Source organism: Lutra lutra, chromosome 15 (genome assembly GCF_902655055.1).
Source record: "Lutra lutra chromosome 15, mLutLut1.2, whole genome shotgun sequence".
NCBI classification, from domain to species: Eukaryota; Metazoa; Chordata; class Mammalia; order Carnivora; family Mustelidae; genus Lutra; species Lutra lutra.
Window position 1 is genome coordinate 30128199 of NC_062292.1, and position 27968 is coordinate 30156166.

The following is a 27968-nucleotide window of genomic DNA, read 5'->3' on the forward strand; positions in this document are numbered from 1 at the left end:
GCAATGACTTACGTTCATCTAGCGCTCACTAAGTGCCAGGATGTGTTTAGGGTTTTATAATCCCTAACTCACTTAACTCACACAACCTCTCTAGGTTAGTCACTAATATTACCCCAATTTACAGATAAACTGAGGTACAGCAGGAATAAGAGGTCTTTCAAATAGTAAATGGAAAAGCCGTGATTTTTTTTTAAATCAGTTGAAGCCAAACTGACATACAAAAGAGGTGAACTGTACATCACGATGAGTTTTAACAAATTTATACACCTGTGTACTTACCACTGTAAGCAAGTATAGAAAACTTTCATTGTCCTAAAAGAAGCCTTGTGCCCCATCCCAAATAACCTCCTCCTACTCCTGGCCTCAGAAAACCACCATCTGCTTGTTGTGACTACAGATTAAACTTTAATTGTCAAGTTCCATATGTATGGAATCATCCGGCACATACTCCTTTGTGGGTGGCTTCTCTCAGTCAACATATTTTTGCAGTCATTCCAAACTGTACACAGCACTCATTCATTCCTTTTCACTGCTGAATGCTATTCCAAGGCATAAATGCACCGTTTTTTTCCTTACTCATCTCTTGATAGATCTCTGGATTGTTGACAGGTTTTGGCACTTGTGGGTAAAGCCCCTACGACTTTGTGAGTACAAGTCTTTGTGTGGATCCCATTTTATTTTTTGTAAATAAATAACGTGGAATGGGGTTGCTGGGCTGAATGGTAGGTGGAAATTTAACATTACAAGAAATGGCCAGTTTTCCAATGTGACTGTGCCATTTTCATTGTCACCAACAACGTGTGGAAATTCTAGCTCCTCTGCACCCTTCTCAGAACTTGCTATTGGCAGTCTTTTCAATTCTAGCCATTTAAACATGTGTTTTTTACTTCCCTGATGATGATCCTGTTGAGAATATTTTGTATCTATTGGCCATCTTCTTTGGGGAAGGGTGGCAAATAAATTATTTGGAATCAGTGTTGTCTGCTATTGTGCTTGGGGCTGAGAGCGGTGCTAGCCACAGCTGCAGCACTGGGTAAATAGTCAGAAACATGCAGTGTCATACTCTGGTTCTTTTTGTTACTTCCAGTGAAATCCTAGGAGATGAACTTATGCGAAAATGAGTTAAGCAGAGACTGAGGGAACTACAGCTCGGATAAGAAAATTCTCCTCTGCCTTTTGCGGAGACGACCTGAGGATTCTTTAATCCAAAGGCTTGCAGAAGTTGAGACAGCAAACTGTTTCTGAGCTCTGGATGAAAGTGGTGGCTTCCAAGTGGCAAGTTAGCAGAAGAGAAGATCAGAGCTCTTATCTTTAATCAGGCACCTTGGCTGAAGATGGTGGGACCCCAGGATTAGTAGGAAGCTCACTGGCACAAACTATTAAGGGTGTAGATTTTCTTCCCAAGTCTGTGTTCCAGACAGCCTCAGATACGGAGCCATACTTTTAGGGCACAGAGGGATGTGTCAAGCATAGATAGCAGATAAAAATAAAAAGTTCTCCAGCTTCAAAATCATGTCTAGACTGAAGTGTGGAGTTAACCAGAAGCAAAGAGCAAAGAATTATTTTAAGAAGCAAGCCCAAATCTAATAACCAACAGCATTTCCTAAGGCACATGCAGGTGTCCGAACTCACGCCAACAGGAGATTCACTGGTGTACTTGGTCAGGGTCCAGCAAGTATAAGCCCATGATGCCCGGCTTGGATGAGATGGTGAAGAATACCAAACCCAGAGAGTCATCCTACAGGCCCTAACTGGGAGTCACCAGGGCAAGAGACCTGAGCCAGAGGCTGAAAGACTGGCCAACCACAGACCTTACTCTACCCTCAAAGAAAGGGACTCTCAGTATTTCTGTCCAGTAAGATTCAATATTTCCACTAGACCACCTTCACCGTTTCCCCACTTTCTTCTTTATAGGATGGAGGTTTCAGTTATACATATCCTGCTCCTTCCCCACCATCTTATACTGGGCGAGTGGGGCCTTCTACCGTCTTTACTTAGAGCTCACCAGAAGGCTAAGCGCCATGTTGCTCTTGATAGAGTGTGCAGGGCAGCTGGGTGGGAGAAACACTCACCCCCACTCCCGATGTCTCCATGCGGCGGGGGACCCCACTCATCTAGTCTGGCGGGTGGCCCCTCTGCCCCACAGTCACTTCCTGGGAAGACGAAGTGACTCCTGTGACTGCTGAGTTTGGAAAGAGAAGGTGGGGAGGCAGAGCCTAGACCCTCCTTGCAAAAGCCCGCCTGTCGCGGAGTGTACACGTTCCTCTCTGCTCACGGCGGCCAGGATGCTGGTCATGTTTCAGGGCAACCAGTGCTGAGGGGGCTAAGTCTCTCCCTAACTTTGAGCTTCAGTTTGGGAAAGCCATATTCTCCAAGGTGTACTTTAATAATAATAAAGGAAATAGTTTAATCTCTTTTTGCCTTAATGTGCTGTCTTCTTTCCCAGTCGGCTCAGTACCCAGCTGGGTAAGAGCGGCGAGATCTGCGATGCCCCCTAAAACTCAACACGTGGGAAGAAGGCTGTGAAAAGCGATGGCTTCGACTGGCAGATACTTATGTCTGACGTGAAACCCAAGCCATTCCATCTGTGCTTGCTTTCCTCAACCACCGAGGAAGAGGAGTTTACGAGGGGCCAACTCAGGTCCTTCTGCAGCAGCGGCGGCCCTGTGACCCAGCGCAGGTGCTGACAAGGGAAATAAAACGGCTCAGGGGGCACCTGGGTGGCTCAGTGGGTTAAAGCCTCTGCCTTCGGCTCAGGTCATGATCCCAGAGTCCTGGGATCAAGCCCCGCATCAGGCTCTCTGCTTGGCAGGGAGCCTGCTTCCTCCTCTCTCTCTGCCTGCCTCTGCCTACTTGTGATCTCTCTCTCTGTCAAATAAATAAATAAAATGTTAAAAAAAAAAACAAAAAACGGCTCAGGCTGCTGCTGCAACGATTCTGTCTTTCCGCCTAGAGGGTGAGCACAGAGCCTGTGGGGCAGCAGCCCTCGTCACAGGGAGCGGAGCAGAGAGAAGGGGAGGCCTGGCTCACCCACGCCGAGACATCTTTTTGTATGAGACAAAGAAACTGCTGTATAATACACTTTGTTTGCTTGTTTTCTAATACTTGTTGGGGAATATAACCCTAAGTGAAATAGAGAGTAATTCTGTGTATGTTTTCGGATTGCTGTGGTTCTAAAGATAGACACTTCTCAATCCTCTCTGGACCTCTCCGTAGCATCAAAAACTACTAAACGTTCCCTCTTTCTCAAAATACTCCCTTGCTTCCCTCAGTCTTCTCAGAGAGGCTGCGCCCTCGCAGGGGCTTTGCAGGCTGCTCTTAGTCTCGCAACCTCCCGCATACTGGCATTCTCCAGGCTTCTGATGGGGGGGTGGTTCTCTCCCATCCTCACCATACACATAAACAGGCACCTTCTCCTGAAGGACCTCAAAGACCACTTGCACGGGCCCCATGCATGCGGGCTTCTGGCCTGGACTCCCTGCCAGTGGCCAGCCCCGCACTCCGCCCAAGTCCGCCTGATGGTTACGCAGTAAAGTGCGCTCTGTGCTCCCCGGTCCGTGGGCTGCAGCCCTGCTCGCCCTGCAGCCCAGCCCAAAAGCTCAAAGTGTCATTAATTCCTTCCTCTTCTTCCTACATTCTGCCAGTCACTACATCCTGTCCATTCCATCTCTGAAACAGATCTCAAAGCCATTTGCTTCTCCGACTCCACACCATTCCTGCCCTGGTGCGAGCGTTCATCACCTCTTCCCTAGATGCCACAAACAGCTTTCTTCCTGTCCTGTCCCACTTTAACCCATTCTTTATGCTGCAGCCAGAGTGGTCCCTACAAAAACGTAACTTGTGTCATGTCGTTTCCATGTTTATAAGTTTGCAGGGATTCCCAACAAGGAAAAGACAGAGCGAGGAACATGAGGTGCCATTCTAGAAATGGCAGACAGAGAAAGTTTCTTTGAGGAAATGATATCAGATCAGAGACCCCACTGTTAATACATATTAGAATTTTCTGAGGATGACACTCATTTGGATTTCATAAGTACATATTTTAAAATAATAATCTAATAATCATAAAGATTCTCATGCAACAGGAATTTCCAAAATACTTACTTCCAGTAGATTTGTATTCTTCCTTTCAATTACGGATCGCAGGAGGTTGTGGATCAGATGTAGGACATTCTCAACATATGGTAAGCATTCTGACTGATAACTGAGACTTATGACTTTGAAAATACCAATGCGTTTCTCAACGGCCATGTTAATAATATACTGAAGATAGTTTCTGAATTTAGCCAGGATCGTTTTAAACTGTGTTGAAGTCAGTTCATCCACCAATGAGATTTTCACGCTCATGGCTTTGGCGTTCTGTACCATGGAACAGTATTTTATAAACTTGCAGCTGTAAACATTAACTTGCCCCATGCAATTACCAACGACAGTCAGGAGCCTGGCAATCTGTAAACAAAGTGTTAACAAGTCAGAACTGGTGAGAGTAACTAGTGTGGGCTGACAGGCTGGTGGTTCTGTCAGAATATGTACGAGAATAGCTCCCTGTGTCCATTTCGTGAAGAACCCACACTACGGAATTACGTTGGAAACCCAAGACTTTAAGAAATTTCAATGGCCTTTTTAACATTTAGGCCATTTCTCTGTCTAGTCAGCATGCTGTTTGGAGGTCATGTTTCGCCGTGCTTGTCATCCTGCTTAGGGCAGATACTCCATGGGCAGCCCCACACAAGGGCAGGTCCGTGGGCTGTGTGACCTTGCCCATTCCCAAGACACAGCCCCTGTCCAGGCAGAATTTGACCCAAGAGGAGAGGATGAGATTCTCCTGTGACTCTGAACCACAATACCCAGCGGGATTGTAATGGGAAGTCCCAGCCACCTCACGTCAATGCTCTGCCAAGTCAGTGTCAGGAGGGAACCATAAAAGAGAAAGCTCCTTTCATAGCAGAAGTTGGAAAAAACAAAAGAGGTGAACAGAGCCAGAAGCCCAGGAGCAGGAAGATGGGAAGATGAGATGGAAATGACACCTCCATTGCCATAAGTTAGGATACTCAACAAGTATATATATTTATATATAATAAATAAGTATATCTATATCTATATCTATATATATATATATATATATATTATTTTTTTTTCAACAAGTCCCGTTAGTCTAAGAATCTCAGGGGGTTTCTGCTCCTAGAGCCAAGTAGTCCTTGAGAGAAACCATTTTTAAAACTTACTTTACTTTGGTACATAGGATCCATTTCAAAAAGGATCTGACAATCTGGCCATCTGGCTGGCTTCTTATAGGCCATTCCACTTTCAGTCTTATTAGGTAAACTTGTAATTAAAACCGATTCAGTAAAGAGAGACAGGCGAGGATCTTGGCAAAGAGGAATAATCCTGGCTAAAATACAGAGTTCAGAAGTTAGTATTTTTAGGAGTCCCATCAAAAGTAACATCTTAAAATTATCCATGAATCTAAAACTACTGGAAACTGGGGCTGATTTATTATGAGGGCTAGAGAGTGTTCTGTACTGATAAATGGAATCTAAGACAAGTGTAAAAGTTTGGATTTAATTTTATGGGAACAACAGACTCACTCACAGGTACTGGGTTGTGGTGGGTCAAGGCATAATTAAAAGAGAGGCTGAGAAAAAATTAAGTTGAGAAACAGCTGAAATGTCTGTGCTACATGATGCCATGTGGAGAGCATGAAGCCAACACAGTGAGGAAACAGGCACACAACCACCACCACCAGCAACTCACACACAGTCTAGCTGAAAAACCGAGGTCTGCGGGCAAAAACAAACACACGAACAAACAACAAAACTTCCACCTACACTTCATACATTATGCGAAATTAACTCAAAATGAATCATATACTTAAGTATAAAGCACAAATTTATAAATATTCCAAGAGAAAATACAGGAAAAATCTGTGACTTTGAGTTAGACCAGGAGTCTGTAGATACCAAAGCATAATCCATAACAGAAAAAAAATTGATAAGCTGCTGTTAAGAAGGTTCGTTCTGTGAGAAAGAATGAAAAGATAAGGCACAGGCTGGGAGATAATGTTTGCAAATCTTGTGTCTGATAAAAGACTTGTACCCAGAGTACACATAAAGACCTGTTGTAATAAACAATAGGAAACAAACGTCCCAATTAAGAAAATAAGCAAAATATCTAAAGATCTGACCATGAAAAATGTACACAAGCATATGTATATAAGCATCTGAAAAGATGTATATGATATATATATATATGAATATATATAAGATGAATATATATGAATATATATAGGCATATGAAAAGATGAACAATATTAATCATTAGTGAAATGCAAATTAAACCACAGTGAGATTATCACTGCACATCTATTACAATAGCTAATTTTTTTTTTTTTATAATCGGACAATACCAAGTGCTCACAAGGATGCAGAGTGACTGGAACTTTATGCAGTGTTGGTGGGAAAGCAAAATGATACAACCATTCTGCAATTCTCATAAAATTAAACATACACCTACCATATGACCCAGCAACCTCACCCATGGTTAACAACCCAAGAAAAAAGAAAACTTACGTTCATCCAAAAACCTACCAGGGAATGTTTACAGCAGCTTCATTCGTCCTCGGCCCTGGACGCGAGGGGACAAACAAACTATGGTACATCCAGACCCCAGAACACAGCTCAGCAGGAAGAAGGGATCAGACTATCGTTTCATGCAGCAATATGGATGCATGCAAAGTGCATTTTTCTATGTGAAAAAAGCCAGAACCACTTTCTGACGTTTGGGAAAAGACAGACTGGTTGCCAGAGCCAAGAGGGTGTAGAGGAGGGCTGGACCGGAGGGGCCGCACGGGGAAGCTGGGGATGCCTGCTGCTCGGATGGTGCACATCGAGCTGTCGAGCCCATGCGCAGGGAATCTCACCAGAGGCAAAGTTTTGAAGAACCAACCAGGATACCGGGAGAACCCAAGACAGAATACTGCCTGGGACGAAGTAACCTAGCTATGCTACAAATAAATTCTATAACCTCACTCAAGGGGGTGGAGAACAAGGAAGTTGACAAGGAACTTGGGAAAACTGTTTTGCCTAAAAACAAGGACAGAGGGGAAAAGAACAGCACACAAACACTGCGCGTTAGCTGACGCATTTGCTTCTCGAGAAGGTCAGAGCAGCAATTCTGACCTGACCTTCCATGTGTAGGACACAGAATTACCTGCAATGATGCTTCCCACATGGACTTCCCAGCTCCCTTCTCTGTGAGGCACCCCCGGCAGCGCCCCTCCTGTAAGTCACAGGCATGCCCCAGGGCTGGGGCAAAGGACGGACAAGGGGGACCTGTGGCATCCTGTGGTCCCACAAGCTACAGCAGGCACCACAAAGGGTTAGGGTGAGGTGAAAAGGCACAGGACCCATAGGGAAAGAATCATTCTGCAAAAGCAAAGCCAGATAACTGGAGCACCAAAATAAGTCACAGTAATACTCTGTTACACTCCAAAGATGAAAACAAGCATCAGTAAACCTAGAACATTCCTGGGGGAGAAAAGAAGTTCCAGAATTACAACAATACAGTACTGGTTCATGAGTTACTGACAGATCAACTACACAGTCCACAAATAAAGAAACATACGACAATATAATGAATGATAAAAGCAGAATTTCAAGCCAGTGAGGGTGTGGAAGGGATGACTCAGTGAGTGGCACTGTGACAGATAGATCATCAGTCATCTGGGAAAAAATGACAAGTCCACACAAGCCAAATAAATGTTAGGGCAACCAAATATTTCAACATAAAAGTGAAATCATAATAGAATTAGAAGACAAGTAGGAGAATGTTCTTATGATGTGCTCACTGGGCAAGCCTGTCTAATGAGGACACCACATCCTGGAGCCTTTTCTACAAGGCTCTGCACATCTTGTAACTATTAAAATAATGTTCTGCATGGCAAAAATGTCACCATAAAATCAAGCCGAACAACCTACTAATTTTTCTTAAAACTTGTATTAAAGATTTAAGATTCGGGACGCCTGGGTAGGTCAGTTGGTTGGGCTGCTGCCTTTGGCTCAGGTCATGATCCCAGGGTCCTGGGACTCTCTGCTCAACGGGGAGTCTGCTTCTCCCTCTGCCTCTGCCTGCCACTCTGCCTGCTTGTGCTCTCTCTCTCTGACAAATAAATAAATAAAATCTTTAAAAAAAATTAAAGATTCATTTTCTTAGTCCAAAAGAACCACAGATCGGTAAGAGAAAGACTTTAGCCCCATCAGTTTCCCTCTCACGCAATTATTCTGTGAGAAGATCCACGGAAGACTCAAGCTTGCACCAGACGTTAATGGCAAGACCATGCATAGTAACAAGCATGTTTAACTTTGCACTCATGGTTAAACATATTATTGCACATTAATGGAATGGAATGGAATACTGTAAATCCATCTAAGTGACAATTATAAGAGCACACACAGCAATGTGGAAAATATCTATAATATATTGCTAAATAATAATAAAATATGTGAAATATAAGCTTCATTAATGTATGTCAATGAAAGTAAAAATGCAGGGTGCAAACAGTTATTATATGAGGGTGGCTGAAATGATGGGGTGATCAAGATGTTTTGTTTTTCTCAGGTAAATATATATGCACACCCATAAATGTTTACATACATACACATACAAATATGTACACAGATCACTGAATCTATATTTATATAAATAAATAGCTGAATAAAGAAATGGATCCACTAATTAAAGAGTGCAAGATCCACAAATAAATGCTACAATCAGTGGGCAAAATTTTCAGAAGAAACAAAGATATCTGACCATCTCAAGACATCCCTCTCCAAATTTATTAATAACAAAAGGAAATATAAACATTTAAACAGTTGACAAGGGTTGTGCTATTTTAAGATCTTTATAAGACTTAGATTGTGGAGAAGGCATAAATTCATTGGTCAAGCTAACAATAGCCATGTATTTTCAGATTATATACACATAGCTAGAGAAGAACTAATAAAAATCTGCTAAGATGGAAATAATATCTTTGTTATAAGATATGGCTTATTTAAGTCTCATAAAATTCTGTAGTATATCATTGAAAAAAATCCAAACTTTAGTCTATTATCCTAATTCCTATCTTTTATGTACTCTTTGGATATATGTGTAATTCACACATTCTTTTTTTTTTTAAAAGATTTTATTTATTTGACAGAGAGAGATCACAATTAGAGAGAGAGAGAGAGAGGAGGAAGCAGGCTCCCCACCTAGCAGAGAGCCTGATGCGGGACTCGATCCCAGGACCCTGAGATCACGACCCAAGCTGAAGGCAGAGGCTTAACCCACTGAGCCACCCAGGCAGCCCCTAATTCACACATTCTTAAATAATCCCAAGTTCGCATTGATTGATCCCAAAGACTGGGAATTTCTGATCTTCTGATACACTGTAAAGTGTGTCATGTCTCTGGGTATAAGTATCAAATGCCTACATCTAAGAAAATATTGCCAAAGAAGACAGTGTATCTATTTAAACTTTAAAATACTTACTTATACATTTTTCAATGTCAGTCACCATATTTTGAATTTTTATTGAAAACTCTAATCTGTTGGGAGCTAAGGAGAGATTTGTAGCAAATTCCAAAAATCTGAGAAAATAAAACTCATTTCAGAAAAATGCATAGCTAACATAAATTATAATTACTTATAATTTTAAAAATGTCTACTACTTACTCATCATGTATGTATTTATTCTCATCCTCAGTCATGATTTCTATGCCTGTAAGAATCCATTGAAAAAAGAGAATAAAACATTGATTGATATTTAAACCAGCTAAGTGACCAAATGAAAGGTAGTGTTCGAGCAGGACACCTCACCCCCAGATCCTGATGGGGTCCAAGAGTCTGAATTGTTAACAAGCATCCCAGGTGGTATTCATCCTCCGGGGGTGGGGGGGTTCCTCAGGTCCCCACGAGTGAGAAATGGTATGAGTACGGAGACCAAAATGAATGATGGTGTTATTACTTACATGCACCACAAATAATCTAAGTTTATGCTCATGTTCAGCATTCTTAATATTTACAACTTAGTCATGGATCATATGTAAGCTGCTATAATTTCTCTCATTTGTCTTTTCCAGCTGTTAGGCCATTTCCCTTCATTCTTACTAGCCTGCTTCATCTTACCTGAAAGAATTTGTTCCAAGTTGGAAGAGACTTTTTCTGTTTTCTGCATTATTGGCAGTTCTTCACTGGAGTGTCTTATGAGACAACCGACTTCATTTTTTGATGCCTCATCTTCACATGACTCGGATCCTTCAGAGGACTTGTCAGCCTCATGAGAGTTTTCTATGGAACTTTCTGAAGAGCCACTCTCTTCGGGAACGCTCAAGTGTAGAGCTACTTCAAATACCGGTGCATATACTTTTCTCAAATCCTCATCCACTTTAATACTATTTAAAATCTAATGAACAGACATGTTAGGATGACAGTGACAATATGTAATGGAAAGAACATTCCTTTAAATTAGGATGATGCAGATCTAACTTTTAAATGATCAATAATTTCAGTATAACTGAATAACATAATATTAACATGTAACTGACATTTGCATGTTAAAATAAGCTAATGTAAAACAGAGGATACATTATAATGTATAGTTCCCCCCCAGAAGACTGTAAGTTAATTCCAGAGTAGCTAAATAGTAATCATTGGAAAGCTTATTAAAATAGTTATGAGTTAAAAGATCAGGAGCAGGACCCAAGAATACTTTAAAAAAAAAAATTGAAGTATAATTAACATACAATGTTATATTTGTTTCAGGTGCACAATATATTGATTGAGCAATTTTATACCAAGAATTTGAATCATTTAAAAGCTGAGCAGGAGATTTTACTGTGTACTCCACATTAAGAATTACGAGTCAGGAATATATTTCAAATCCATTTCTATAGGTGCTAGTTTCTCACTCTAACATTCATATCCTAGTACAAGTATCCATCCCTACCGAGAAATAACCAGAATATTTTACATATAAATATCTTACTTAAACAATGTGTTTGCTCTTAGGCTCTGTCTCGACATGGGTTCTCCACTAATTACGGATCCCTCAGAGCCCACATACAACCCACCGTTCTGGATGTATCCATTCTCGGTGGTCAGCTAGGCTGCCTGCTAGAACCTTGACCAATCATTTATAAATAAAGGCAGTTAACAGTATAAACAAACACCATTCACAGTCTATTCAGCTGCTGGGGAAAGAGTTTTGAGTAGATGCTGAAGGTGATATACAATCCTTAAATGTTCCACACAAATAAATGGGGAGTTTCTATGGGTGATAAAAAGCTTCTGCAAAATGGGTAGTGCTGATAGTGTCCCCCCACTGTGAATGTACAAGCGCCACTGAATTTTATGTGCAAAATGGTTAAAATGGTAAATTACAAGTTATGTATATTTTATCACAATAAAGAAGTTCACAGACAATTCCAAACAAATATATAATGTGTTGTGTAGCTTCTTCTGGAAAATAACTTCTAATTCTGGTAATGACTGGACCTCAAACCCTGCATAACTTCTAATATTATAATATTAGAAGTTATGCAGGGTTTGAGGTCCAGCAGGCAGCCTCATCTTCACAGTAACCCTGAGAAAGAAATTATTACTCTCATTGTGTATAAAAAGAAACTCAGACTTAGGAAGTTTATATTAACTTGTCAAAGGCTACATTGCTAGCATGTAGTCAAGGCTGAAATTTATTGTGGGTCTATGACTCCAGTTACAATATGAAGTGGGGCTTGAAAATCTTTTTGTAGTAAATTTTTTGGGTATTTTTTTTATGCCAAAAAGAATGAATCAGCAACTACACTGAGTTCCTCAAGACTGCACATTACAAGAGAGAAAAGGCTACAACTAAATTCTACAGTATGCAGTGGGAAATGGGGACCTCTCCCACTTTAGTCCTGCTCTCTCTCTTGAAAGTCAAATCTAGATTTCCAAAATCCTAATAGAAATATTGTCACCTGGTTGCCCACAGGTACATTTGACTCAACACATCCCAACATAAAATAATTATCTATCTTTTTAAAGATTATTTATTTATTTGAGAGAGTGAAAGAGACAGTGCATGCACAAGCAGAAGGAGGGGCAAAGCCAGATGGAAAAGCAGGCTCCCCACTGAACAGGAAGCCTGTGCAGGGCTAGATCCCAGGACCCTGGGATCATGACCTGAGCAGAAGGCAGATGCTTAACTGAGCCATCCAGGCCCCCATTAGCTATCTTTTCTTGGACTAGATATTAGAACGAGGTAAAAAACTCAGTCTGTACCAACATGAGTTTAGCAAAAATAGGAGAGAACCAAGGTCAGATATTGGAAGGTGAAGCACGAGTGAGATGCGACTGTCAGGACTGTGGGCCAAAAGTGGAATCAGGCACACACACGAGATTTACACCAGCATCATAAGGCTGTCTATATCAGATCTACTCATAAGCAAACTGGAAGATCAGGTTCAGTGTTGAATTTTAAAACATGGAAATTAAGAATTTCCATTACCAAAGATCTATACCTAATGTTAATGGACAGGAACAAAGCCTGGGTGGCTCAGTGGGTTAAAGCCTCTGCCTTCAGTTCAGGTCGTGATCTCAGGGTCCTGGGATCGAGCCCCGCATCGGGCTCTCTGCTTAGCAGGGAGCCTGCTTCCTCCTTTCTCTCTCTCTCTGCCTGCCTCTCTGCCTACTTGTGATCTCTGTCTGTCAAATAAATAAATAAAATCTTAAAAAAATTAAAAAAATAAAATAAAATAAACAAAGAGTCAATGTCTGGAATACCCAAGAAAGTCCTAAAAATCAGTAAGAAACCCAAGAGAAAAAACTGTTCAAGAGTATCAATATGCAATTCAAAGAAGAAAACTGGAATATGTATATACTATGTAATAATCAGAATACTATGTAACAATCAGAAATGATAAATTACATTATTACATATGTATAATGATAAATTACATAGCATTCTTGTGTTTATGTGTGTATATAGACTGGGTTCCCTGGGAAGCCAACTTGAGACAGGCAGGACATAAACATTAAGGAAAGTGCCTGGGTCAATATGTGTGGAAGGAGAGAAAGCAAGCAGGGTGGGTAGAGGGGAAGGCTGGGCTGTTACACAGGCCACACCACAGACTCAGCCAAGCCATGGGGAGCTCAGGAGCTGGAACAGCCCTTCAGAGTTTTTTTATACCCTTGTCACAATTGTTCATTGCATGTGGGTCTCCCCCGAAAAGAGGCATGACCTTGAATAAGAGGGCTGCACTTGCAGCCATGTCTGAAAAAATGGACAGCTAAAGGCTATCTGCTGACAACACTCCCAGCAGCTGGGGGACACGTCCCACGCTGAGGGCATTTAGTGGCATGTCACTGTGAGATCTGGACCCAAACCCACCGATATGTGACACGAGTCTTGACAATTTTGAGTGAGAACATGTACAGATGCAGTGTTGTACTGACGCCGAATATTCCAGTAACCAATAATTTATTGCAAAAAAATTCACTGTGAGCTATGGAGGGTGGAATGAAGAATGCACACACAAAAAAATGCATTAAGATGTACATTTTCATGGTATAACAAATGGTTATGGTTTGTATTTTATAAATAGTTTTGTAATTCAGTAAGAAAAAAAATTCCATCAGAAAAATGGGAAAGAAAATTAAAAATTCATAAAAATGAGAAATACAAATGGCTAATGAGCATAAGAAGAGTATCCAAAAATTAAGACCAGTTTATCCCAGATTTCAACTGTCAATAAGTAACAGCCAGTATAAAATAGGATACATTTAAAAGGCAGTCTTTAATAGAAATTGGTGTAACCTTTTCTAAAGATACACTATGCAATGCAAATGGAAAACCATGAAAAGGTCCATAGTGCTGATTTAATGTTAATCCTAAGGAAAAAATTAAAGCAGTGCATGTTTTTTATCTAAAAATATTTCTATTCTAAAGTGTTCATAAAGAACTACTAGAAGCAACTAACTAACAATTCTCTTGCAGTACGGGCTGGAGCGATAATGCACATACAGGCTAAATCCACACACACACACACACACACACACACACATATATTACACAAGATTTTTATGGGAAAAATTATAAAAGAGACTGAAAGACATTAAAGAAGACAAATAAATTGCACAATCATATGGGAAGACTCAATATCATAAAATATTAACTCCATCTTCTAGGCGATTTCAGTGAAAATCCAAGCAGGGTCTGATTCTAAAATGTATATGGAAATGCAAATATTTGAGACTAGACAAGACACTCTTAGAAAAGGAGAAGACTTATTTCAAAGCTGTGCCATTCATCTGGTGTGGGATCAGCACTAACCGGCAAATAGATCGAGACAGAGTACTAGTTTGGAAACAGAAGACACATGTGTATGGAGACATATGATAAAGAAAGAGCTGCTGTGCAGATCAGCAGGGAAAAGATGTAAGCAAACTATGCCTGAGTAACAGTCACTCATACAGAAATAAGCGAAAATGAACCCTAACATACACTACACCCAGATTTAGAAACAAATGGAAGGATGGACTCCAGAGCTTTTATAAGAAAATAAAGAATGGGACACCTGGGTGACTCAGTCATTAAGCATCTGCCTTCGGCTCAGGTCATGATCCCAGGGTCCTGGGATTGAGCCCTGCATCAGGCTCCCTGCTCAGCGGGAAGCCTGCTTCTCCCTCTCCCACTCCCCCTGCTTGTGTTGCCTCTCTTGCTGTGTCTCTCTCTCTCTGTCAAATAAATAAATAAAATCTAAAAAAATATAAAAAAATTAAAGAATGTATTTATGAGTCAGAATGGTAAATAATTTCAAACATGAACACAAATAAGGGGACAGATAAATTCTATTACATTGAAATTAAGAATTATTGGTAACAGAGGTACTTCGGTGGTTCAGTTGGTTAAATGTCTGACTCTTGATTTTGGCTCAGGTCATGATCTTGGGGTCTTCAGACTGAGCCTTGTGTCAAGCTCCACACTCAGCAGGAATCTGCTTCTCTCTCTCTCCTCCTCTCTGCCTCCACCCCTACTCCTGCTCGTACTCTCTCTCTCTCTCAAATAAAAAATCTTAGAAAAGAATTATGGATAATAATACATCAAAAGGGAATAAAAATAACAAGCCATCTAGTAGGAAAAGATAACGGCAATATAGATGTGAAGAATTCCTACAAAATAATAAGAAAAATCAACCCAGGAGATTAATGAGCAAAAATCTCCAATAACCTATTTTTTTTAAATACACTACTAATAAGAGAAATACAAATTAAAACAAAAAATGTAGACATTTTCCCTTTTTACCAAGCGTACTTAAAATATTTTTTAAAGGAAAAAATGTGTCAAGTATACACATTATATACAGTGCTATCTCATAAAAATGCTGCTTTTGCCAAACAGGACAAGCATCTACCACATAAAGTTTAATCCCAGTAAAATACTGTGTTGGGGTGGGGTGGGATATAATTCTTCATGGCAAGAAAAGATTTCCTAATGGAAATTTTTCTAGGATTCTGTCAAGATTTTTCATATTTGTCTTGGGTCATTTTTTAGTTAATAACAATGAAAAAAGTACTCTGAAGAACAGCAAACAGAGGTATACAGTAGTGGGGGGCTAAAGGGAGTAGCTGCTACTTTAAAGAGGGTTGTCTCTCCTAACATTCCCATGTAAAGCAGGATATAGTATCACTCTGCATTCCCTTATCTTCCTTTGGTTTTCTTCATAGCACCCATCGCTTCATTATCTTCTCTCTTGGCAGAATATAAACTCCAAGAGGCCAGGGGCTTGTTCTGCCCAATGCTATAGCGCAGTGCCTAGCTCAGTGACTGGTAAATAGTAAGTACTCAGTAATGCACGAACAAACGAACCACCTGCATTAAGTGTAATTATAGCTTTCCATAGTAGGAGGGATGTCTCTGTGTGTGTGCGCACGCGCACGCGTGTGTGCATGCATGTGTGTATGCAAGAAATTGTGAATGATCATAAATCGTATTTTTAATTCCCCCAAATTCCCAAACTTATTCATTTTACACCAAAAATCTATGCTTATATTTTTCAAAGACCATTTTACCTCGTTAATATCCGCTTCTGTTTTTACTTCTGACTTTAAAACTGAAGTGACACGTAAGTCTGAATCATCAACAAACTCTTCATAATCATCTGTTATCTTTTCAGTGACAGAAAAGACATTCTTGTATGATCTAGATTAAGAAATAAGAAGGAGAAAACATGGTCTTTCTAAACTTTCATATCTTACTAATATCCACAACACCTAAATAATTAGACATTCCGCCAGAGAAGATATGTACAGATGGTCAGTCAGTACAAGGTAAGATGCTCAGCATCACTTATTATCAGGGAACTACAAATCTAGGCCACAGTGAGCTGTAACTTTGCACCAGTTAAGACGGCTACTATTTTCTAAATGAAGGAAGCAATAAGTGTTAGTGAGGATTAGAGCCCTGGCACTTGCTGTTGGGAATCAAGGTAGGGCAGCTACCCTGGAAAACAGCAGGAAATGCCTCAGAGAGGTAAAATGCGGAATGGCCATAGGATCCAGCAACTCCACCTCAGGGCAAATACACAAAAGAATTGAAAACAAGGTCTCAAACAGAAATTTACACATCCCTGTTCATAACAACATCATTTACAACAGCAAAAGGTGAACACGACCCCGAATGTCCATCAGTAGAGATACAGGAGATAAATAAAATGTGGTATATACATACTGGATTATTATCTAGCCTTAAAAAAGAAAGAAATTCTCATACTTGTTACAACATGAATGAACCCTGAAAACATTATACTAAGCAAAGTTCAAATATGGTATGAGTACTCCACTGACTAAGGGACCTAGAACAGGTAAATTCATGGAGACAATCCTATATATTAGAGGTCATAAGGCTTGGTGGGAGGAAGGGGGCCATGCACAGGGAATGAAGAGTTATTGTACACGCACAGAGAGTCCCTGTTTAGGATGATGAAAATGTTCTGGAAATGGATATGGTGATGGTTGCACAACACTGTGAATGTGCTTAATGGTACTGAATTCTATTTCTTATATTTTACTACAGTAAAAAAATCATGTTTCACTTCAGCAAAATATTCTATGATTGTTAACTGGGGGAAATAAAAAGATGAAGCATTTTTATGGAAAAGTGAAGATTTACATATATATGCTAATAGGGAGATAAAATTTAAGCCATTATTATTAGGAAGATGGAAAATTCATAAACTGAAAAGCATAAGGGAACACTAAAACAAGGAGGTAGAGGGAGGAATTGGGAATTAAGTCATCTGACTGAATCAACAAAAATGAGAAAACTGAAAGGGAAAGAGAAAAAAGAACAAAGTAAAATAAATAATAAGCATAAGTGAAATGGAAGGAATAAAAGCAAAGCATACCGCTTATTACTAAGTGTGAATAGATTCAATTTCTTAATCAAAAGACAGAAAGTATCAGATGGGGTTAGAAAGTAATATCAAACCATATGATAGATAGACATCTCAATTTAAGGTGAAAAAATAAGGTAGAAAATAAACCTGTTAGGAATTTCTGCCAGAAGATAATGGCTGAAAATTTAAGAACATTTAAGAAAATCTTTCCACATACCCTCATAAAAATCAGAGAAATAGACAATTTGAATAGGACCACATCTATTAAAGAAATTTAAGAAACAACTCATAAGCTTCCAAAAATAGAAATCCGCTGACCCAGACAGGTTTTCTTGTGAATTCTGTCAAACATCTAAGGAAGAAATTATACCAGTTCATTCTACAAGCCCACTATTTTCCTGGAACCCAAACCAGACAAAGACATCACAAGAAAACTACAGACCAATATCCTTTATCCTTTATGAATAGAGACACAGAATTCCTCAATAAAATGCCAGCAAACTCAATCTAGCTGCATATACAAAGGATCCTATACCATAATTGAGTGGAATTTATCCCAAGAATGCAAGGGTGGTTCAATGTATAAAAATGTGTATATTTAATTTAATGTACTATACCACATTAGTAGCATAAAATAAAAAAACACACAACCATTTCAACTGACACAGAAAAATAGCATTTAACAAAATCCAACATTTCATGTAAAAACAGCAAACTAACAATAGAAGGAAATTTCCTCAACCTGATAAAAAAGCACCTGCAAAAAACCCATAGCTAACAATGAAAAAAAGACCAAAGTTTCCCCTTTAAGATCAGGAATAAAACAGGAATGTTCACTCTTGCTGCTTCTAGTAACATTGTACTGAAGATTCTAGCCAGGGCGATTAGGCAACAAAAAGAAATAAAAGATGTAAGACTGGACAAAAAAGAAGTAAAACTATCTCTCTTTGCAGGTGTCATGATCCTGCATAGAAAATCCAAAGGAGCAAAAACAAATAAACAAACATAGAACTCATAGACAAGTTGAGTAAGATTGCTAGATACAAGATCAATATACAAAAACCAGCTATATTTCAATACATTAGCAATTAATAATCCAAAACAAAATTTAAAAAATTAATTCCAGTTATAACACCATCAAAAAGAATAAAATACTTAAGAATAAATAAAAGAAGCATAACATATACACGGAAAAACAAGACCACTGAAAGAAATTAGATTACCTATATAAATGGCAAGACAATCTCACATTCATGGATTGGAAAACTTTATGCTATTAAAATGCAAATGCTCCCCTTATTTATCCACAGATTCAATGCAATCCCAATATAAATTCCAGCTACCTTTTTTTCAGAAACTGGCACTCTTATTCTATAATTCATATGTAAATGCAAGACAGCCAGAAGAGCCAAAACCATGTTGAAAAGGAACAATGTTGGAAGATTCACACTTTCCAATTTCAAAACTTACTACTATAATCAAGACAGTGCAGTACCAGCATAAGGACAGACATACAGATCAAGTGAATGAAATTTAGAGTCCAAAAAATAAACCCACACATCTATGGTCAACTGACTGTCAGCAAGTGTGCCAAGACAATTCAATGGAGAAAGAAGAGTCTTTTCAATAAGTCGTGGTGGGACAACTGGACATCCATATGGGAAAGAATGAATTTAAGACCCTTACCTCACACTGTATACAAAAATTAAAACAAAATGGATCAAAGAGCTGAATGTAGGAGCTAAAACTGAAAATCTTACAATATAGGTATCAGTCTTCATGACCCTGCATTAAGCAATGATCTTAGACATGATACTTAAAGTACAATTAAAGGAAAAATAAATTGGCCTTTTTCAAAACTAAATACTTTCGCTCCAAAGGATACTATCAAGAAATTGAAAAGACCCAGAGAATGGGAGAAAATTTTTGCAAATAATCTATTATATGGTAATAACAGGGGTCTTGTACCCAAAATATATCTTAAAAACTCTTTATAGCTTAACAATAAAAAGACAACACAATTGAGAATTGGCCAAAGGACATGAAAAGACGTTTCTTCAGAGAAGATACACAAATAGCCAATAATCACATGAAAGGATGTACATCATTAGTCACTATGGAAATACAAACCAATACTATTAAGAAGGTCAACAGAAACAGATTAATAATGATAGCTCCAACTCAGCAGGCATTTACTCTGTTTATTCTCAACATTATGTATAGGTATAATTGTTATCTCTAGTCTACAGATGAGGAAACTGAGGTCTAAAGATTTTATTTATGTTTCTTAGCTTACTATTACTAGCTAACCTAAGTTATGCAATATGTCAGAGATGAAAAAGGGATTAAAACCCCGGTGGTATGACTCCAAAAACATATGTACTTGAACCACTACACACATATTCCTCCTATAACATTAAAATACATAAATTTACATATACATACATATATATGCATATATATACACATACATGAGAGACATGCTGTATTTTTAAAATGAACTATGAAATAGTACACTAAGATTACAACAGAAAAATACATAGGAAAAGTCTAGGAGAAATTATACCAAAACAATAAGACATTGTATTTAAGTGATGGAATTAAGGTAATTTCTGTTTTTTAAATTTTCCTATTATATGATGAATTAACTATAGTATCTTTTAAAAAATTATGTTCAAAATTAAAAACTTCTCCTAAACACACAAACACACAGATAAACACACACCTGTAGTTTTAGGAGAAATACAATTCTAATGTGCTATTACTACTAAATAGTTGTGCTCTTATATTGGTTAAAGTCCTAGCACTGACTTAAAGTACTTATGAGGTCTCAGAGAAGTGATTTGAGCTCTGTTGGATTCAGTAACAAATTACAGAAACAGTATATTATCTTTAAGAATCTTCAAAATTTTATGAATTTATTTTTCACTAACTCTAATACTGAAATTCTGATTTGACTTAAAATGATATTGCTAAATTCTGACAGTTTGAACATAAAGTATTCTACAGTGTCAATTCATATTCCATGATTCACAAATTATAGTGATAGATCCAGTTGTGGAAAATAAGAAAAATGCTTTAACATTAGTATTTAAATATAAGGTGAAAATACAGGGCACCTGGGTGGCTCAGGTAGCTAAGCATCTACCTTCAGCTCGGGTCATGATCTCGGGGTCCTGAGATGGAGCCCTGCATCAGGCTCTCTGCTCGGTGGGGAGTTTACTTCTCCTCCCTTTCTGTGAGTATGCACGCATGCTTGCTCTCTCTCAAATAAATAAAATCTTTTTTTTAAAAGATGAAAACATTTTGTTTTCAATAGATACTTAGAAAATTGCCTCGAATGCAAATCGAACTTTGTGACTACTGCCAGAATCATTCTTACAAATGATTTTTTAAGAACTAGTTCTGAACTTTGAAGATACAGCATATCTATATATAGGATTGCCAGATTTAGCAAATTAATACAGAACACCAAATTAAAACTGAATTCCAAGATAAACAGTGATTTTTAGTATAGGTAATATTTGGGACATACTTACATTAAGATTATTATTCATTACCTGAATTTCAAAACTCACTGAACATCATAGAGTTCACATAGCAACCTAGCCTATGCAGAATATTTTTTGGGAGGGAAGGAAATTTTCTTAAATTTTATGCACAGTATTAATGAAAGTATTACCAGATAAGAAGTTCAGATAATTGCAAAGAATGAGTACACATAATTTGCTATGAGGAGAATTTTCAAATTCTAGCTTAAATTATTGGATATTTCCTCCATAAGTGATAATATATTACATTGTGATCACAAATCTCTTTTATAAGTAAAAAAATTTTGACTTACTTAATGAGATCTTCATTCCTTTTTTCCCTTGAAAATGGCATTCTAGCAGAATTATTAAATAATTCCAAAAGTAGTGTGACTGCAGTATTCATTAGTTTACGGATGAGTTCCTGAAATATGTAGTCAACCAGCAGCAGAAACCTCAGAACAGTTTCTAATAAACGTCGATATTTAGGCAGCTTGAAATGTACAGTGTCATCTTCAGAGAGGTTTGACTCAAAGTATTCTTTAATTTCTTTCTTTTCTGCCACCTACAGTTCAATAAACATTTGAGAAACAAGGGATAATTTCTTATGTTAATATAGCATGATTACTAATGTATAGTATTTTCATTAGTCTGAACAACACTGCAACTATACACTATTATGACAATTTTCATGAAAATTTTATGGTTGCACTGTATTTAAACAAGGAGACAAAAAGAAGCCTATGAAGCTTGGGGTCTCACTTATGAAGAGATAAGTTTATGGAACTCAGACAGGAAGGACATAGCCATGATTTCTAAGCACTCCTACATAGAGGGACCCTCCTCAAGTACACCATCGGGGACACAGCAAACAATGGGGGGGGGTGGGAGTCAAGTATAAATGCTAGGCTTCCTAAAATCCAGCCCAATACTGCCTCTCTTATGCTAGGCTATAGCAATTTGACTCCCTTTTTTGTTTTTAACACATATATATCATACAGAATTAAGAAAAAATTTAAATTCATCAAATCCAATGTTAGAGTTTTACCCTTTAAATAATGTATCTCTTAAGACAACTGACATAGTATGTTACTAGGGAATGGCCATCAGGACTTCCAAACTGTGCCCTCTAAAATAATCCCAAAGTTGGGCAAATGGTTCTTTTTAGACACATAAACATTTTTTTTAATTATTGATGGACTTTTAAAATTCTAAAAATATTTCCAATATTTGTTCACCTATTCATTCTTATTTTTTGCTCCATTGATACTTAAATATCCTTTCCAAATTGTTTTCTAATTTTTAAAAACACAACTGCATTTATTTATGTTGCCTCTCTTCATGTCTCTCTCTTTTTTTTTCAATTTTTTTTTCTTTTTTAAATTAATTAGGTCAGTTGATTATCAATTTGGCAAGTTTTTTTCCAGTACTGGTTGATTCTCTGCAGGAATGGTTACCACGGTGATGTAGTTCTTTACTGGGCATAGCTGTGCTGGGCCTGACAAATGAAATACTGACTTTGTTAATAGATTATGTATTTATTGAAAATGTCATGTTTTTCCAGGATAGGCCACATGATTTGAAAACTTTATGTGCAAAATGCATTTCAATTAGTAAAACAGTGAGGCAGAGTCTATTAACTATTCAAAATAAGGATTTTTAGCACTGGTACTAAAAGAATTTTAAGTAGCTCTATCAGTAACTGTATCAGTAACTGTATCAGTATAAAAGTATACAGTAGTAGCCTGGTAATGCTGGCCTTTTTATGGACTATTCTGAGGCTGATGGAGATTCTGAAACCGACAGGCAGCTAGGTAGATATTCTCTCCCATCAGAGGCTCTATTCTAGGTCAGGCATATTCCAAGGCTGATGGCAACTTTCGGCTTCCATCCCGTCAGTTCTGTGGTGCCCGTGCTGTGTCTGGGCAGTCCCCACTGGTGCCCAGAACCCTTTTTAACCCAGCCGTACTTTAGATCCACCTGCTGAGCTGAGGTTCTATCATTAGAAACTCTGATTTAATTGGTCGAGGGAGGTCCCAGATATCAATATTTAGTAAGAGCCCCCCATCGCCACCCCGCCAGCCGATTCTGGTGTGCTGCCTAGAGTTTGGCCTCTTAGTCATCACACATTTCAGTTTTACAAAAGCACCCAAATGGCACTGTAGGAAAGCCCAGCCTCTGCCCCCGACAAGGATCAACAAGTAAGACAGGTGTCCACGAACAAAACCAGTTCTGGGAGAGCTCTGGAGTCCACTGAAGAAACTTCCGCAACACAGTGAAACAGATGTCCTGAGAACAGCCATGTGAAAAGAGAAAGAAGACAGCCTTAATTTGCCCACATCATCCCATCCCCAGCTGGCACTGCTCAGCACCAAGAGGAAACTTCCCAGCTAGAAAGAGTTGCCCTCATCAGGAAAGAAGAGCAGAGTGAGCAACCGGCTTCTCCAGACTTCGGGGCACTGAACAAAGGCCCCACTTCCATTTTGCCCTGCCCAGACCAGCAAAGCTGAGATGGGCAGAGATGGCTAAAACAAGGGAGAAAAACACATACCGCCTATTGCAGCCATGCAGGAGTGATCCCCGTTCCCAGTAACCTGCTCAACATAAAAATGCAATAGCTTTTGCCACTAAAGAAGGCCTCGGTAGCCAGCACAGCTGCTGCAGACCCCCAGCAGATCCCACTAGCTCTTGACACACAGGTATTTGTATTCACCAATGCCATCTGCCTAAGTCCATCTCCGTCCCCTCCCTTCTTCACCCCCACCAGAGCCTGGGAACCACACTGTCAGCCAGCCCCGGTTTCTACAGGTGTATGAGGACAAGACACCTGCTTAGACCCCCATGACTGACCCCCACCATGCATATTCTTGGGGCTATTTCCTAAGTTGTGCATTTGCACACTGCTGACCTAACACCTGTCACTGGCCTTAAATGCCATGTACAGGGGTATGACCCAACAGCCACAGTAGTACATGACAGCCAGGTGCCAGCAGCTACCAAGTACACCCACAGCTGGCCTGGTCTTTGCTGCTTACCCTGACCCTTACCAGCATGTGTGTCTCCAACTAGCCCTTGCCACACTAGAGAAACCTCCAGATGACCTGAATAGTCATATGTGTACACCCCACCAGTTCCAGCCACCACAACCATCAGCCATGGTCCCTAGCTATTGGACCTGGAGCCACTATGGAAAACCCTCACAGCCACAGCAGGCCTCCATAGTATTTGCCAAGGACCACAGAGCTATCAATGCTGTGGTCCCCAGAGGCCCAAGCAAAGTCACGTCGTCATGGCCCAGGACCTGGAGCAGTTACACAGCCCCACATCTGGCACACTGTGCCACTAACTCCAGGATCCCAGATGCTCCAGCATGCCCTACTTACAGTGAAATTCTTCCCTTATCAAAGGCAGGTCTTAGTGTCTGGAGGAAGTGACTCCTTCTTCAAATGCACAGATACCTTTACAAGGCTACAGGGATCACAGAAAATCAGGGAAACATGAGTCCACCAATGTAAAACTCAGTCACTGACCCTAAAGAAGTGGATATCCAAGGATTTCCAACAAAGAATTCAAAGTAATTATTCCAAAGATGCTCAGAGACAAAAACAGACACACAGATCAATGCAACAGGATAGAGAACCCAGAAATGGATGCTCAACTCTGTGGTCAATTAATCTTCAACAAAGCAGGAAAGAACATTCAGTAGAAAGAACACAGTCTCTTCAACAAATGGTGTTGGGAAAACAAGTCAGCAACATGCAGAAGAATGAAACTGGACCACTTTCTGACACCATACACAAAAATAAGTTCAAAATGGATGCAAGACCTAAGTGTGAGACAGGAATCCATCAAAATCCTACAGGAGAACATAGGCAGCAACCTCTGCAACTTCAGCCACAACAACTTCTTGCTAGACATGTCTCCAGAGGCAAGGGAAACAAAAGCAAAAATGAACTAGTAGGACTTTGTCAAGATAAAAAACTGCACAGCAAAGGAAACAACAAAACTAAAAGAAAAACTAAACTAAACTAAACTAAACAAAACTAAAACAACAAAACTAAAAAATGGGAGAAGATGTTTGGAAACAATCTATCTGATAAAGGGTTAGTATCCAAAATCTATAAAGAACTTATTAAACTCAACACCCCAAAATAAAAAAAAAAAAAATCCAGTTAAGAAATGGGCAGAAGACATGCATAGGCATTTTTCCAAAGAAGACACCCAGATGGCCAAGAGACACATGAAAAGATGTTCAACATCACTCATCATCAGGGAAATGCAAATCAAAACCACAATGAGATTATCACCTCATACCAGTCAGAATGGCTAAAATAAAAAACACAAGAAACTAGAGATGTTGGTGAAGATGCAGAAAAAGAGGAACCCTCTGACACTATGGGTGAGAATGCAAACTGGTGCAGCCACTCTGGAAAAGAGTATGGAGGGTCCTCAAAAAGTTAAAATAGAGCTATCCTACAACCCAGCAATTTAACTACTAGGTATTTGCTCAAGGATACAAAAATACCAATTCAAAGAGGCACATGTACCTTCAATATTTATAGCAACATTATCAACAAAAGCCAAATTATGGAAAGAGCTCAGGTATCCATAGACAGATGACTGGATAAAGAAGATGGGATATATATGTGTCCATTGACAGATGAATGAATAAAGAAGATGTGATGTGATGTGTGTGCATGTATATAAACATATACATATACACACATATAGGAATAATACTCAGCCATTAAAAAGAACAAAATCTTGCCATTTGCAATGATATGGATAGAGCTACAGTATATTATGCTAAACAAAATAAGTCTGTCAGAGAAAGACAAATACTGTGATTTCACTCATATGTGGAATTTAAGAAACAACAGATGAACATAAGGAAAGGGGAAAAAAAGAGAGGGAGGCAAACCATAAAGAGACTTTAAAACTATAGAGAACAAACTGAGGGTTGATGGAGGGAAATGGGTGGGGAGATGGGCTAAACGGGTGATGGCTGTTAAGGAGGGCACTTGTGATGAGCACTGGGTGTTTTATATGTGATGAATCATTAAATTCTACTCCTGAAACCAACATTACACTATATGTTAACTAACTAGAATTTAAATAAAACCTTAAAAAAAAAGATGCTCAGAGATCTACAAGAAGAGAATACAGATAAAAATTTAATGATATGAGGAAAACAACACAAACAAAATGAGATGCTCAAAAAGAGAAAACGTAAAAAAGAAACAAAAAGATATTCAGAGTTAAAAATATAATAATTGAATGAAGAATTCAACAGAGAGCTTCAACAACAGACTTCACAAAGTGTAAGAAAAAACAAGTGAACTACAAGACAGATCAATTTGTATTATCCAACCAGAGATAAAAGAAAAATGAGTAAAAAGAGTGAAGAAAGCCTACATAATCTATTGGATACTAAGAAACGAATCAATTTTTGAATTATTGAAGGTCCAAGAAAGAAAAGAGAGGGGAAAAGGACAGAAAGTTTTTATAAAGAAAATGGTAACTTTCCAAATCTGGAGAGAGACTTGTATAACCAAGTTCATGAAACTCACAAGCCACTAAACAAAATCAAAGAGATCCTCTCCAGAACACAGAATAAAACTGTCAAAAATCAAAGACAAGGACAAAATCTTTCAGCCAGGAGAGGAGGGGAAAAAAAAATTTGTAACTTACAAGAGAATTCCCATAAGGCTATCAGCAGATTTCTGAGTAGAAATTTTACAGCCCAGGAGAGAGTGGGAAGATATACTCAAAGAGCTGGGGAAAATACTGCCAATGAAGCATAACTTATGCAGTAAAACTGTCCTTCAGAAATGAAAGAGCACTAAAGACCTTCTCAGACAAACAAGAGCTGAAGGAATTCCTTACCACTAGACATACCCTACAAGAAATGATGGAAAGTATTGTTCAAGCTGAAGTGAAAAGGGGCTAGGGTGCTAGGTTGTAAAATGAAAATATACAAGAGAGTGATAAAGGAAGGAACACATTCAGACTTTGAATACTCTAAAAATGTAATACAGTGGGGTATTAACCACTGACTGCCATGTAAAAGTTAAAGAACAAGAGTATTAAAAAGAACTATAGCTCCACTAACATTAATGTTAATGGACATACAAATTATGGGTAAATTAGGGGTAAATTATGTCAACAAAAACATAGAAGGAGGGGAGAATAAAATGGTAGAGTTTTGTTGTGATCAAAGTTATCAATGTAAATAGATTGATATCTAGAAGATGTTTTAAGTAACCCTCATAATAACTACACAGCAAAAAGCTATAGGAGATTCACAAAATATAAAGAGAATCAAAATACAGCACTATGGAAAATCATCAATTCACAATGGAAAGCATCAAGAGAAGAAGAAAGGAACAGGGAACTACAAAACAGCCAGAAAACATAAGAAGGTATTAGTAAGTCCTTACCTATCAGTTATCATTCTAAAAAAAATGGATTGAATTCTCCAATCAAAAGATACGACTATGAACAGTTTTTTGCCAACAAATTGGTTAACCTAGAAGAAACAGATAAATTTACTAGAAACATAGAATCTACCAAGTCTGAATCAGGAAGCACAAATAACAATTAAGGACACTAAATCGGTAATCAAAAACTTCCCAACAAAGAAGAATCCAAGACTATTTGGTTTCCTTTGCAAATTCTACCAAACATTTAATGAAGAATTAATGCCAATCTTGTTTAAACTCTTCCAAAAACCCTGAAGAGGGCACACACTCCCAAACTCATTTTACAGCATTAATCTGATACCAAAGCTAGATAAGAACACCACAAGAAAACTACAGACCAATATCCCTGATGAATATAGAGGCAAAAATTCTCCACAAAATACTAGCAAACCCAATTCAACAACACGTTAAAAGGATTACATACTATAATCAGGCAGGATATATCTCTTGGATGCAAGGATGGTTCAATATACACAAATCAGTAAATAAGACATATCCCATTAACGGAAGGATAAAAATCACATGATCATTTTAATAGATGC

At 38.6% G+C, this 27968-nt stretch overlaps 1 protein-coding gene across 1 annotated transcript in view; it reads right to left on the reverse strand.

Moving 5' to 3' along the window:
- DNAH14 (dynein axonemal heavy chain 14) overlaps positions 1-27968 on the reverse strand; it is a 326637-nt gene that overhangs the window by 254180 nt on the left and 44489 nt on the right. The window contains exons 10-16 of the mRNA XM_047705359.1: positions 21259-21509; positions 16090-16219; positions 10165-10441; positions 9712-9757; positions 9529-9626; positions 5226-5392; positions 4105-4449 (exon numbers count right to left, since the gene is read on the reverse strand). Coding sequence (XP_047561315.1) covers positions 4105-4449; positions 5226-5392; positions 9529-9626; positions 9712-9757; positions 10165-10441; positions 16090-16219; positions 21259-21509 — 1314 coding nt within the window. The remainder of the gene's footprint in view (positions 1-4104; positions 4450-5225; positions 5393-9528; positions 9627-9711; positions 9758-10164; positions 10442-16089; positions 16220-21258; positions 21510-27968) is intronic.